This window comes from Danio rerio, chromosome 11, assembly GCF_052040795.2.
Source record: "Danio rerio strain M-AB ecotype USA chromosome 11, GRCz13ab, whole genome shotgun sequence".
NCBI lineage: Eukaryota > Metazoa > Chordata > Actinopteri > Cypriniformes > Danionidae > Danio > Danio rerio.
In genome coordinates this window covers 2,996,567-3,011,990 of record NC_141031.1, presented here as the reverse complement: position 1 = coordinate 3,011,990, position 15,424 = coordinate 2,996,567, and the positions used below count along the sequence as shown (strand labels likewise).

The following is a 15,424-nucleotide window of genomic DNA, read 5'->3' as shown; positions in this document are numbered from 1 at the left end:
TTTAGCAGAAGCATGATCTGCTCCGGTGTGCTACGAGTGAAGATATACTACTTATTTCTAGACTCTAAAGGTTGTTACTAACACCAGTGTTGGGCACAGGCAAAAAGAAGGATATTATTAACTATGACTCATTTTGTGTGTCTGTAACAAGGCACACTGGGTGACGTGTGCATCAGAGATCCAAAAGGGACTTGGGTATAGGTCTAAAGGCCGAGAGACAACAAGTTGACAGCTGGAGGGGTTTCATTGTAAAGCAACACAGGCTCATTTTGAAAACGTAGTCCCGCAGACGTTTCTGGAAACGTGGTAAAAATCAGACGAGGGCTTTCTTTTTCTAGACGCCTTTTGTTAACCATTTGTTGGGTTTAGGGGAAGTAAGTGGGTGGGCGAGTCAATCGATAAAATTGGTTCGGTTTAGGGAAGGAGGAGGGTGGGTCAGTCATTCAGTCAGACAAACAGTCAGTCGACAGCGGCCTCTGGTAGGTTTACGCAAGAACAGCAGACGCGAACAGCACTCGCAAGAGAAAACTCCCGGGACGTATTTCGCAGTCTCCAGAAACGTCTACGGGACTACGTTTTCAGAATGAGCCTGGGTTGTTTTAAGGAGGAGGGGGTCACTTGGTGATTTCCAAAAATCGAATTCAATTTATTTAACAACAAGAATTACCATATTTAAATATTTTATTCATAACACACAGAAGAAGAAATAATACCTTTACGGCACTCAAATACATTAAGTGAAGTTTATTCATAAACTAATTTCGAGAGGATCGCGTGCTTATGATTTATCACGGCCAGTCTCGCATTTGCTAATCACTAATCTTCCAATCATATGAGCCCTAAGCCACTATAAATAGCCTCAGTTTTCAGTTCACTTTATCTTCGTTTGGAAGAAACCCCCCTCCTCCCCTATTCTCCTCCTTTACCTGTGATTGGGCGGCACAGCGGTCCAGTGGTTAGCACTGCGAGCCACACAGCAAGAATACTGCCGGCCCTAGTTCCATAGGACCGGTGGGTGTTTCTGTGAGGAGTTTGTATGTCCTCCTCGTGTCCGCATGGGTTTTCCCCGGGTTCTCCGGTTTCCTCCCACCATCCAAAGACATTCAACATACATAACAATCAAGCTTGTCTAATCCCTTACGTTCCCTTAGCTACAGCGGCAGGGGAGTTCTGAGATCCACCGAGCTCGGGCTCCCTTCTTGCTCTGCCAACGGGAGGAAGCCCCGGGCTCGAGGCTCTCTCCTGGGACAGCATGCCAAATGAGCTTTGTAAATCATCAGCTAAGTGTGAACTCTTGAAAAATAAATACAGGCAACAACTGAACATGGAGGATAGTCTCCGAGTGGTGTTCTTCAAAATTGACAGATGAATAGACTTGGGCCTATGGGTATGTGTGCGTTGTTATGTGCAAGGTTTATATATTTATAACCACCTCTGAGGATATTGGGGGTCTCGAGTCACTGGCATTGTAATTTTGGGGGTCAGGGGCTGAAAAGTTTGGGAACCCCCGCAGTATAGAATATAAAGTCCTGCTGCAGTGGAGACAGAATGAATATTGTGTCTGACTCCATCATGAGCTTGGAGGACTGCATCCATACATCTCTGCACTGACTCAAATCACTGATTAATAAAGTCATCTGGAATGGCAAAGAAAGCGTTCCTGCAGGACTCCCAGAGTTCATCAAGAGTCTTTAGATTCATCTTCAATGCCTCCTCCTTCATCTTACTCCAGACACGCTCAATAATGTTCATTTCTGGTGACTGGGCTGGCCAATCCTGGAGCGCCTTGACCTTCTTTGCTTTCAGGAACTGATGTGGAGGCTGAAGTATGAGCAGGAGTGCTATCCTGCTGGAGAATTGTCCCTCTCCTGTGGTTTGTAATGTAATGGGCAGCACAAATGTCTTGATACCTCAGGCTGTTGATGTTGATCATCCACTCGGCAGATCTACCCCATACTGAATGTAACCCCAAACCATGACTTCTCCTTCCCCAAACTTAACTGATTTCTGTGTGAATCTTGGGTCTATGAGGGTTCCAGTAGGTTTTCTGCAGTATTTGTGATGATTGGGATGCAGTTCAACAGGTGATTCATCAGAAAAATCCACCTTCTGCCACTTTTCCAAATGATCAACTAGAAGTCAAGTTATTATGAAATCGATGACAAGACTTTTGTCAGGAAGTGTATGTCCTGAAGCTTCCCTGATATTGACCTACTCCATTGTTGAGGTGATATGCACAAGAATAGGAAGTAGATTTTACTTGTTCATGATGCTCGAACAATGTGCCGCAGCGCAGAATTAGCAAATGATCTACTAAAAACTCTCCCACTCCAGCAGGAATAAAAGACGAAACCCACCATGACTGCGGATGTAGAGCAACACGGGGCTTTTTAAACTTATTTATATCCACATAAATAGTTTAAAAGACTCTTTGCCGCACTTCTTGATTTTGACAGCCTGTATATCTGAGCGAGATGGTTCCAATTAGGAAGCACAGAGATTCCCAGCAGCTCCCAAAAGACATTTCAAATCTATTCCTCACCAGTGTGAACACCCGTCAGGTCCTTCAAGCCGTCAATCATTGAGACCGCAGCCGCACGATAGCGATGCAGCAACGGTTTGCTCTCAGCCGTGTTGGGACTCGTGTTATGATGTCACCATTTTGTGCTCTGTCTAACGGCTCACAGACTTGGCCCAACCATCACACGACACCTGTCATGGCTGCTCATATCACATTGGGGAGCAGACGATTTTTCGCCTTGGATGGCATCCACTAGTTGTTGTTTTTTTTTCTGTTTTCCCCCAACAATAGCACAGGCAAGCTGGTGTGCAATTGAAAACCGCAATCTCCACATCCATCGTAACGGATCCAACTGCAAATGGATGTAATGTTTACTGACAGCTGGCAAGCTGCATTTCTGGTCAGATGTATGATGGACTGCTGCCACGGGCTAAATGAGGGTTTCTATCGCAAGAGAAATGTGCTAAACACACATGATGCTTTTGAAGGAGGAGAGGATTCATCTATAAACTGCTGGAGAACTTTAGAAAACTAAAATAAAACTCGAAGTCTCAAGGACTTGAGGGAGCAAGGCAAGTTAAATGACTTCAGGGCTGATCTCTCATCTCCTGTCTTATTTCGGGCTTATTTCCCGATGTTTGTGCAGAGCGGAGGATGCACCGTGTCAGTCATAACAGTGGGGGTGTTTTCAGCTCAGTACTGACCCCTAGTGGAAATTGAAGCTATTTTTAAGTAAACAGGTGGAAGCTATCTGTCAGAAGAAAAACAATATCAAACAAAAACTAGGCATAACTTTTCAGAAATCACCTTCCTTTTCTTGTCAGTTTTTGATGCCGAGAAAGCTTCCAGTCGTGGCTGCCAATTAGCACACACACATTGGCAACCTGGCAGGCCTAAACAAGCTTTCCCTCCCCCCAAAAAATAATGAGGCTCTTCCCCTTTTAGGCTGACAGCGTTCCCGAACCAGCCCGGTCTCGGAAAGCTCTTTCCTGCCGGCCGAGCGAGACGGAAATGAAGCTGGAGTTTGGGATGAAGGGAAATTGGTCTCCTGTGGGCTGAGATCAGCCTCTGTCCGGCTCAGCGCCTGTGAAGTCCTAATGATGGCGGAGCCGTCAAAGCCTCAGTGCAGGCGCAGTCGCACAGAGGTGACAAGAGGATGGCTGATTAAAGAGGAAACTGGGACATCCCAGCTCTCCGAGGACAGATGAAACGCAGGAGGCTGCTGTCGACACATTCCTGCTCTCTAAAGTGGGAGGAATTCTAGGGAGGTCCGGCAAACATGAACTGATGGTGATCGGGTTCCAAGTTAACATTGTGTAAGGCATTCAAAACGGAACTAGCTATCTGTGTGAACTGCAATTCAAAAAATGTTTGCTACGTCCGAATTTGCATGCTTCCATACTATATAGTGTGCTTAAAATAGTATGCGAACCGAGTAGCAGGTCTGAATTCATAGTATTCGAAAAACAGTATGTGAGAAGTACCTGGATGGCCTACTACTACTAGGGTGCATCAGATGGACGCTATGCTATCCCATAATGCTACACGAGAGAATTCATGAATGGAGTGAAGCGACTGATGCAGGTAGGTCACATGAGAATGACTAATAGCAGATGTTGTACATCCAAGTTTCTTTCATACTACTCACATTTATACAATATAGAACCAGGGCTTCATTTGTGGAACACGCCGGATCCGGAACCTCTGAAACCTGATCCGGCACCTCATTTTTCCTCACCCGCCCTCCTCCCCCATCTACTGTTCACTTTCACTTTGTTTCTGCGACTTCTCAACCCTCTTCACTTTCGACCGCGAAAACCAACCCCCGCCCCGCCTCTTAACTTACATCCACGACATCCCTCCGCTATCCAACGGCCCGCTATCTCCCTCACCCCCACTCTTCACTTCAGTGCACAACACCTCTACATCCTCGGGTAGTATGCTGGATCCGTTACTCCGATCTGTTCCGGGACCTCGCGATTCACAATTTAAGCACTGTATAATACACACTCTTCTAATGGTCGTGAAGTAAAATCCAATTTAAATGTAGTACCTACTTGAGTAGTAGGCGATTCCGGACGCAGCCATTGACTTACAAACCTAATTTCTTCACCTTCATATGCAACTGGATTTTATTTTTTAGTCTCACTAAAATGTGAGTGGTGTTTGCCCATGTAAAACTCTGTTCAATGAGGTTAGAATGGTTTATGTGAGTTTGAAGGGTTGATGTTTGGTCACTCAAGTGCCCCTGGGTATTTGCAAGTCAAAATAAGACCAGAATCAGGTTCCTCCTTCCTTCAATGACTTTCATGCATTCCTTGTTTCCCACCAGGCAAAGCAACTCAACTAAATGATGCAGTTTCTCTAATAATCACAACATTTTCTCCACAACATGCATATTTTTTTTTTGCTCATCCGAGCAGATAAGTGAGAAATTAGGAAAGAACGATTAAAGGAAATAAATAAATAAAGCTAGCATCTTATTCCACACTGAGTGTCAATCAAACCCACTCAATACAGGTGTAATGCCATGCTGTGCTATTAACTGCTGTCATAAATGAAAAATCACTCCACACACACACACACACACAGTGCCAGGAACTCAACATGCAATCTCTTCAACAGTAAAAACGCATGAACACGTAAACACTCAATTTCACACACGTGTGAAAAACTAAAACAGTACAACAAACAGCAACAGCGAAAATAAAACACAAATAAACCATCATGCAGCACATAACCAATGAGGAGTGAGCTCGTGTTTTTTGGACCCTTCCATTGGGTGGAAAGCGAACAGTGCTTTGAGAAAAAACATGAAGTGTAAAGTGGGAAGGGGAGGTTGGAGGTATCCTGTTGCCTCTTCTCCAAATCTTCGAGAAGACAATCATGAGGAGGTCAGGATACAGGAGGTCTGTGTTTCTCATGGATAAACAAAGGGGGGAGTTATGAATGAACCTTATCTGAACATTCCCATAGTGGGATTTAGAGCAGACTGCTGTGGCTCAGAGAATAAAAGCTTCCCTACTGACTCATTCAGCTTTACCCGATCAAAGAGGGTGTTTATTTATAGCAAAACACTAAAAATATGTGTAAACGCTCCAGTTACTCGGGCCCTAGATAACAAAGATCTTGCTTTAAAGGAACAGTTCACTTTTTTTTGGAAATAGTAGTCCATTTAGAACTCTTCTAGAGATTAGTTTAACCATTTTTGAATCCATTCAGACGATCTCCGGATCACTTTTAGCTTAATAATAAAAATGAATAATTCCTTACATTTATATAGCGCTTTTCTGGGCACTCAAAGCGCTTTACACATTTGGGGGGAAATCTCCTCATCCACCACCAGTGTGCAGCATCCACCTGGATGATGCGACGGCAGCCAGCCAGACAGCACACCACACACCAGCTGATTGGTGGAGAGGAGACAGAGTGATGAAGCAAATTATGATATAGGGATGGTTAGGAGGCCATGATGGACAGAAGCCAGGTGGCAGATTCGGCCAGGATGCCGGGGTTAGACCCCTACTCTTTTCGAAGGACATCCTGGGATTTTAATGACAACAGAGAGTCGGGACCTTGGTTTAACGTATCATCTGAAAGACGTCGCTTACTGAGCAGTATAGAGTCCCCGTCACTATACTGGGGCATTAGGACCCACACAGACTGCAGGTTGGGCGCCCCCTGCTGGCCTCACTAACACCACTTCCGGCAGCAACCTAGCTTTCCCATGTGGTCTCCCATCCAGGTACTGACCCTGCTTAGCTTCAGTGGGCGACCATGTGAGAGTTGCAGAGAGCTAGCTGCCAGCTTGGCTTAGCATAAATCATTCAATCAGGTTAGACCAAAATTTCTTTGATAATTTTCCTATTTAAAGCTTGACTCTTCTGTAGTTACACCCTGTACTAAGTCTGACGAAAAATCAATCGCTCGTATTTTCTAGATCGATAAGGATAGAAACTATACTTTCAGTTTGACAGAATTATCAAGGAGATTTGCTGCCATAGCATGACTTCAGCAGCGCCTGAAATGGTACCTCAGCTAGGTAAAAGAGCTAACTCTTATAGCATTTTTTCATTTCTGTTGATCTTAGTACATGACGTAACTACAGAAGAGTCAAGCTTTGAATCAGAAAATTATCAAAACTCCTTTTTGACATTTTTGGAAAAGATGCTAATGGTCTAATCTGATTCAATGGTTTATGCTAAGCTAAGCTAAAAGTGCTACCACCAGACCTCAGTCTCTTGTGTGACTCTGAGAATTGACGCAGTGACTTGGAAATGAACCTATTTCCAAAAAAAAGTGGAGGGGACTGTTCCTTTAACACTCATCATAGTGCCAAGTTTCTCATCACCATCTTGTTTGTTTCAACCAGAAACAGTTTATCAACCCTGACTCACTCAGTGAACAAGTTAAGCCAGCTGTCTCTGATTCTCCCCTTAAACAGATTTGTCTCCCAAAGGAAATTTGGGAGCGAGTTGTTCCAAGCACTCCATGTTTCATCATAGAGCCATTAGCTTCTAATGGGATAACAAGAACAACTCGAAAGAAACAAGAAAAATGCAATTGTGCTGTCAGGATAATGAGGTACGGAGAAATCACAGCGTCGCTATATTGGATTTAAAAAAAGATTATTTGAGCAACATACAAAATTAAACCTGTGGAGTTTGCCTAAACCTTTTCTTAAGAGTTTTTACAGCAGAGACCAAAAGAAATGCAGCCGAAAATGAATTAAAATCACTTGGGGGTTCAAAAGATGTCAAACTTTCTAGACATGTTAACAAGTTCAGTTGACATCTTGCTAGCTAATATTTCAGGCAATTTTAATTTGAGAGCTTCATTTACATAGTTGTTAAAGAAACAAGAGACGGGGTGTCTCTCAGCGGGTGGTTGTTAACCCAGAATTAATGTCCCGCTGACTCAAACTTCTTCGGAAGTGCCTGGAATACTGCTCAGTTGGCGAGGCAGACTCTCATGGCCTTGGCATTGACCAATAAAGTTCGTTGGTAACACTTTATAAAAACTACACACTATGAATCATTTACTAAGCATAAGCATCTAGTGAATTAATTTTCTGTTAAGCATTAACTTTATATTAATAGACGTTAGTAAGAAGTTTATCACTGCAACTACAAGTGCTATATTCTTATAAGTAGGGCCAGACGGAATCTGCGGACAATTTCTGCGGAGAATTTTGCTAAAAATGTGCGGCATTATTTTGGGAGCATCATAACTGAAACCTTAATATGTGAAAAAAATATATATATATCTTTTAACTTTTAATAATGTTTAAAATGCAAATCCAATTAGATTTACTTTATTTGTTAACAAAAAAAGTCTCTCATATAATATATCTACTAAAAGACAGAAAATGTTACTGTACAAACTGCATTGTACATAAATCAGATGAACATTTTCATATTCGTTAATAATATCACTCTAATTAATTTAAAAACTGAATAAACACATTTACACACATTATTCAAGTAAATAAACAGAATTAATTATGGCTTAGAAATCTGCAGAATTCTGCACGTGCAAATTCCATGTGGGCCTACTTATAAGCACATGTATAATGTGCTTAATGATTGTATTTTCATACTCTGTGACTGGTGGATTTTTCATTACTAAATAAAGTATTGCATCATTTACAAACCAATTGTAATTAAGAGTAGTTGGTGATTTTTAAGATCATTCAGAATGAGCTAGTAAATGATTGATAAATTATTGAAATCAACGTTGAAATCAACGTTTATATATCTGATTATTCAGGCATATAATAATGAACAGGGCCAGACGGAATCTGCGGATGTTGTTTGCTATTTCTGCAAAGAATTTTGGTAAAAATCTGCAGATTTCTGCAGAATTATTTTGGGAGCATCATAATTAAAACCTTAATATATGAAATAAATAAATAAATAAATCTTTTTAGCTTTCTTAATGTTTAAAATGCAAATCCAATTAGATTAATTTTGTTTGGTAAACAAAGCAAGTCTCTCATATATCTACTAAAAGACAGAAAATGTTACAGTACAAACTGCATTGTATATAAATCAGATGGACATTTTCATATTAGTCAATAATATTACTCTAATTAATTTAAAAACGGAATAAATATAGATTTACACACCTTTACACAAGTGAATAAACAGAATTAGTGATGGGCTAAAAATCTGCAGGAAAATCTATGGAATTCTGCGCGCACAGATTCCGTGTGGGCCTAGTAATGATTACTATGTATGTTAATAAATGCTTTATTACCTCAACTTCATGCAGTTTTGTGACCTTATCTAGTTCATTCATGCTTTATAAATCCCATATAATGACAATTAAAGACTTGGTATCACATGAACAATAATCTTTACAATCTTATCTAAAAAGTAAAATTACTGTAAAGTTTGAACATTGCTGAATAACAGGAGTGTCAAAATACGACAAAATTGGATAAAACAACAACAATATAATATTTTAACAATATAATAAGATGAAATATTTAAACTGTACAGAAATTATATTTTAGAAAAGGTTGCAAAGATTTATTTTTCATTTGAAGTGCAGTTTCATTTGTGGATCTTTAAACGAAAAGAAATTAATAATGTCCTTTATGTTATCCTTTAATTGTCATTTATATTGGATTTATTAAGCATAAATGCTCCTCACTTTAGATCAGGTCACAAAACTGGATGAAGTTGAGTTAATGAAGCATTTATTAACATGCATATTGACTGTTATTATATGCCTGATTAATAAGAATTATAACTGTTAATTTGAATAGTTTATTAAGAATTTCCTAACTCATTCAGAATGATCTTATAAAAAACAACCAAGTATTCTTAAATAACTGCTATCTAAATAATGCAAAACTTAATTTGTAATGAAAAATAAATCATTAACCAAGTATGAAAGTACAATCATTATAAATGTGCTTATGAGTCAAGAATAGAGCTTGTGTAGCTGCAGTTATAAACTGCTTACTAACTTCTGATAATGTAGAGTTAATGCTTAACAGGTAATGAATTCACTAATTGCTAATGCTTAGTAAATGGTTCATAGTGTGTAGTTATTATTGTAAAGTGTGACCGGTTCCTTTAGAGTCACATCTAGTTATTTATAAAGAAAAAAATCAGGGAAGTTGACAGAAGGCTTTGAAGTTTTGGAAAAAACGTTATTAGGTTTGGCCAAAGCCACTTTCAGTTGGCTAGTATGATGCCACCCTTTGATCCCAAAAGGGTTTTGAACAGAACCTTACCAAAAGCTCCGCTGGAAACAATCAATCCAAAGGATTCTGTGTCAAAAGCTGACATTTCAGCAAGCACATTTGGATCACAAAAAAAGTATTTTGAAATCTTTTTTTTCTTTCCTCCTCCGAACACTCAAGATCATTAAAGCCATTCAGACTAGTCCATCCATAAGGTTCATTCAATGGGCTGTATGCACACAGACTTTATGACTGTAATTTTCAATCGGCGAGCACAATCGCTTCCAGTGAACTGTCACAACATTACAATTACGCCATATTCAAGATCTGATTTCTTTAAAAATCAGTGATCTTCACTGCCTGATTGATAAACAATATAAAGTGGGTGTCAGTCCGGGCAAGATGCACTACATTGAATTCCATTTTTCAGCGTCATGTCTTTAAATTTTGAAAATGTATTACACCACAGTAACTTTAATGGAGTTTTTGTGCTAGCCTGTTGCAAACGATGGTGCTTCCATTTAAACGCATCTCGATTAATGCCTAAACAACTAAATGAATGCTTTCCATAATCCCGGACCAGGTCGTATCCTGAGCAGCTGCTCCGGGGACAGACGGGTCTGACGCAGTGGTGTAGCGGATGGGCCTGCAGGGCACGCACCACGGGGGGGCCCCGCGTGATTAGGGGATTTACAACAATTGTAAATCCAACAACCGCAATAATCAAACTCTTGGGAACAACTGTGGTCGGAACCAAAGTTCACAGGTCTGTGTTCTCTGAACACCTCTCAAGCGGTGGACTACTTCATTCTGATTGCTTGCTGCCGAACCGCGTTATAGCTCGTACCATAAAGTTGACTTGATTTCAACTATCCTCGACGCCCACACCGGAGAAGACGCGCCGCGCTGTTCCTCGCCGCCGGTTCTCATTGCAAATGAATGACTTCTGGCTACTTTGACGCTCTCGCCGCTTTCGGTTTGTGATCGCTCCTCAGTTTGTGAAGGCTTCCCCGCGTTGTCGCTCCACCCCGCCTCCCTTCCCAGCTCCTCAATTTGTGATCGCTTTCCCGTGCGGTTCCCCCCTCATTCATCAGGGGGCCCCGTCAGTGATCCCTGCAGGGGGGCCTCCGCATTTTGCGCTACGCCACTGGTCTGACGTCCATTGTTCTTAAACCTCCGCCGCCTAGACTGCAGCTCCGACAAGACGTTTGGCCATAGGAGAAATGGTCGTACCCGACTGTGCCTGGTTTCTCTTCTATCCTTCACTTTGGTCAATTGGTGAAGTTTGTTACTCGCCGCTTTCACCACTGGCTTGCTTGGTTCGGGACTTGTAGAGCTGTACATGGATGGATTCGCTCTTCAGTGTTTGAACTCTCCGCAGTGAATATTAAACCACACTGAACTGAGCTAAACTGAACTGAACATAAACTGAAAACTGGACTGACACTGTTTCAAATCAGTATAACCGACTATGTGAAGCTGCTTTGACACAATCTACATTGTAAAAGCGCTATACAAATAAAGCTGAGTTGAATTAGATTGAATGAGTCTGTGTAACTGATTGTATTTTAATAACATTACAACATCGACGCTGTAAAAGGAACCATAAATAGTCACATAAATCTTTCACCGGAAGTTTACCGTTGGCAGAAAAACACTAGCTGTGCATATAGCCCATTCTCACAGAGTTCACAGCACAGGACGCAAATGGAAAGGGATCATGCATGATGCTCACGCCGTGACTACACCCGCTGGAGGGGGTGTGGCCGGGCGGGACAACCAGGCAACAGAATGACAGACAGAGAGATCTCTACCTGAGCACCTCCGAGAGAGAGGAGTCGCTGTCATCCGACCTATGGGGCAGAACGGCAGTAGGGTTAGGGGGGAAAGTGGGAGGAGTCAGTAGAAGACAGAGAGGGAGAGAGGGGGAGGGGCTTCCCAGGGAGCAGGCAGGGCTGGATTAAAAAAGGGAGGAGTTAGCAGGAGGGTTATGCAGAGTTCATTGGGGTGGGGTTACTGGTACACATTGACAGGAAGAGCCCACTCCAAACCTTAGATCCGATCCACCTGCACAAGCCTAACAATGACGTTTTCCCGCTCATAATGGATGCTCAAAGGTCTTAAATTTAAATAATTCGTTTTAAGTATATCAATAAGCTAGTGTGCTCCAAAATTAGCGTTTAGTTTGTCACTTCTGCCTTAATCGATTTTTTTCACGTCGCCATCACATGACAATCAAGTGCTCTCTAGTGTCTGACATGCCCCGCCCCCTTCTTCTCATTTGCTGTTCATTTGATGCTCAACCACTCTCACTGGCAGGGCTGTGAGCAAAACAAAAAGCTATTGGCTGTTTTTATAAAAAGGGGAGGAGCTACTCTATGCCCCGCCCTATTCAATGTTTCAGTTAAAATTATATAAAACATTGAATCAAAACTGCACATTTCACGGTACCTTTATTGCCTCAATTTACACTCGGCTGTTTGATCTGAGCAATTTTTATTAGGACTATCAAAGAAACAAACCACGACTAATAAAAGATAGGCCAGTGTTTAAGTGAAACACATTGTCAATACTTGCTTCATTCATGCAGCATCTCCTATTGAAACTGTAACAACACTATAGCGCTCTGGGCTAAATGGCTCCCGCTATTCAGAGACAATATGAAGCACATGAGCGTCAAAGGCTGCATGCAGTACACATTATAATAAGCGCTATTATGTGAATTCACAGGGAATAAAATATGAATGACATTCAAACATAAATGGTCTTCTTTTATCAGTAGTAACAGTTTAAAACACTCAGTGGGATACACACACACACGTTTGTCTTTGTGAATTGTGGGGACATTACATAGGTTTCCATTGTATTTATACGGTCTCATTCTGTGTGATTTATAAGAAATTAAGAAATGAGGACATCAGCAATGTCCTCAAATTTGACTACCTTCTTGTAATACCTGTGTCATGCCCATGTTATTATACAGAATTGTGTCCTGATATGTCACAAAAACACGTACACACACACACACACACACACACACACACACATACAAACTATAACCCCGCAGATTTCCGTAAATTTATTTAAACTCCAGCCAAAAGCAATTTAAACTGATGGAATCTTTAATATCAGAAGGAGAGACGTTCAATAGTCTTGGGTCAGTACTTTTTTTTTTGGTAATGATAGTTAAAGGGCGTTATAAATTGATCAAAAATCTTAATATTATATCTTAAAGGTATACCAAAATTAGCCTTTTTTAAAATTGGACTAATCATGTTAATCCTATTTTCCCAGAGATGGGTTGCGGCTGAAAGGGCATCCGCTGCGTAAAATGTGCTGGATAAGTTGGCGGTTCATTCAGCTGTGGCGACCCCAAATTAATAAAAAGACTACGCCGAAAAGAAAATGAATGAATGAATGTTAATCCTAGAAATGCTTTATGCTCGGTAGACAGGAAAATGTCCCTTTATTAGGCTAATAACTATACACTCACCGGCCACTTTATTAGGTACACCTTACTAGTACCAGGTTGGACCCATTTTGCCTTCAGAACTGCCTTAATCCTTCGTGGCGTAGATTCAATAAGCTACTGGAAATATTCCTCAGAGATTTTGCTCCATATTGACATGATAACAGTTGCTGCAGATTTGTCGGCTGCACATCCATGATGCCAATCTCCCGTTCCACCACATCTCAAAGGTGCTCTATTGGATTGAGCTCTGGTGACTGTGGAGGCCATTAAAGTACAGTGAACTCATTGTCATGTTCAAGAAACCAGTCTGAGATGATTCAAGCTTTATGACATGACGTGTTTTCCTGCTGGAAGTAGCCATCAGAGGATGAGTACACTGTGGTCATAAAGGGATGGACATGGTCAGCAGCAACACTCAGGTAGGCTGTGGCGGTGACACGATGCTCAATTGGTGCTAATGGACCCAAAGTGTGCCAAGAAAATCTCCCCCACACCATTACACCACCACCACAAGCAGCCTGAACCATTGATACAAGGCGGGATGGATGCATGCTTTCATGTTGTTGACGCCAAATTCTGACCCGAGCATCTGAATGCTGCAGCAGAAATGGAGACTCATCAGAGCAGGCAACGTTTCTCCAATCTTCTATTGTCCAGTTTTGGTGAGTCTGTGTAAATTGTAGCCTCAGTTTCCTGTTCTTAGCTGACAGGAGCGGCACCCGGTGTGGTCTTCTGCTGCTGTAGCCCATCCGCCTCAAGGTTGGACGTGTTGTGTGTTCAGAGATGCTCTTCTGCAGAGCTCGGTTGTAACGAGTGCTTATTTGAGTTACTGTTGCCTTTCTATCAGCTGGAACCAGTCTGGCCATTCTCCTCTGACCTCTGGCATCAACAAGGCATTTGTGCCCACAGAACTGCCGCTCACTGGATATTTCCTCTATTTCAGACCATTCTCTGCAAACCCTAGAGATGGTTGTGCGTGAAAATCCCAGTCGATCAGCAGTTTCTGAAAAGTCTGGCACCAACAACCATGCCACGTTCAAAGTCACATAAATCCCTTTTCTTCCCCATTCTGATGCTCAGTTTGAACTGCAGCTGATCGTCTTGATCATGTCTACATGCCTAAATGCAATGAGTTGCTGCCATGTGATTGGCTGATTTAGAAATTGCGTTGAGCAGTTGAACAGGTGTACCTAATAAAATGGCTGATGAGTGTATACGGTAGCGTCACTGACATTGATTACAATATAAAAGTCTTGCAATAACCACCAGTAACACTCATAAAATGTCAAAAAATATGATTAACCTCTCAAACTTTGATCTGTGTACTGCGTGTATACACACAGTGCAGTTCAAATCTCATGACATTTTTATTTTTACAAATATACAGCTCAAAGAATCCTTTTTGAATTCATAAATGAATATAAATACTTTTATAAATATGAGTGACACATTTCGGTGCTCCGGTTTCCCCCACAGTTCAAAGACATGCGGTACAGGTGAATTGAGTAGGCTAAATTATTCAGAGTATGAATGTGATTGAGTGTGTGTGGTTGTTTCCCAGAGATGGGTTGCGGCAGGAAGAGCATCCGCTGCATAAAAACTTGCTGGATAAGTTGGCGGTTCATTCCGCTGTGGCGACCCCGGATTAATAAAGGGACTAAGCTTACAAGAAAATGAATGAATGACACTTCTTTGCTTGATTTTTGCTCATTTAATCTTAATTATTATTAAAATTACTGACAAATATTAATGACTGCTTTGCTTAAATTTGCAGTGTTGAAACAGAAACGTTTCAATCATTTCATATCAAACCTTATATTACTAAACTTAATGTGATGTTCTGCTGCAAAAAAAAAAAAAAAAAATCACCTTAATTTTATCAGAGCGAGCTGATCTACAAACGCAGAAATGAATTACGGGCCACAAGAGATTTCTCATTCAGAACAGGAAGAAATTCATGTGACGAGTTCACAGCCTCTGTGATGAGGGTCAACTGCATTAAACAGCTTTCAATTGCGTATCGACGTGCGACGCTGTTCAATGAAGTCTCAGAGTCAAAAGCAAAAACAAAACCAACCGCCAGCAGATCCTCAGATCGCATCTGATTGGCTGAAACTTTAATGAAGTGTCGAGCGTTAACCACTACTTTAAAACAAGCATTCAGAAGTCGACAAACTTGCGCACACACTTAAATCGAGAAGTGCATTAATGAGCGTGTGACCAATTGACGGGACAT

General features: G+C 41.4%; 1 protein-coding gene across 4 annotated transcripts in view; it reads right to left on the bottom strand.

Annotated features, from left to right (window-relative positions):
- Positions 1 to 15,424, bottom strand: part of kif21b (kinesin family member 21B) — a 131,863-nt gene that overhangs the window by 22,785 nt on the left and 93,654 nt on the right. For 2 of the 4 annotated variants that reach the window (XM_087272963.1, XM_087272965.1), the window contains exon 27: positions 11,531 to 11,569. The exons of the other annotated variants lie outside the window; for them this stretch is intronic. In XM_087272963.1, coding sequence (XP_087129089.1) covers positions 11,531 to 11,569 — 39 coding nt within the window. The remainder of the gene's footprint in view (positions 1 to 11,530; positions 11,570 to 15,424) is intronic. 4 annotated transcript variants of the gene reach the window in all.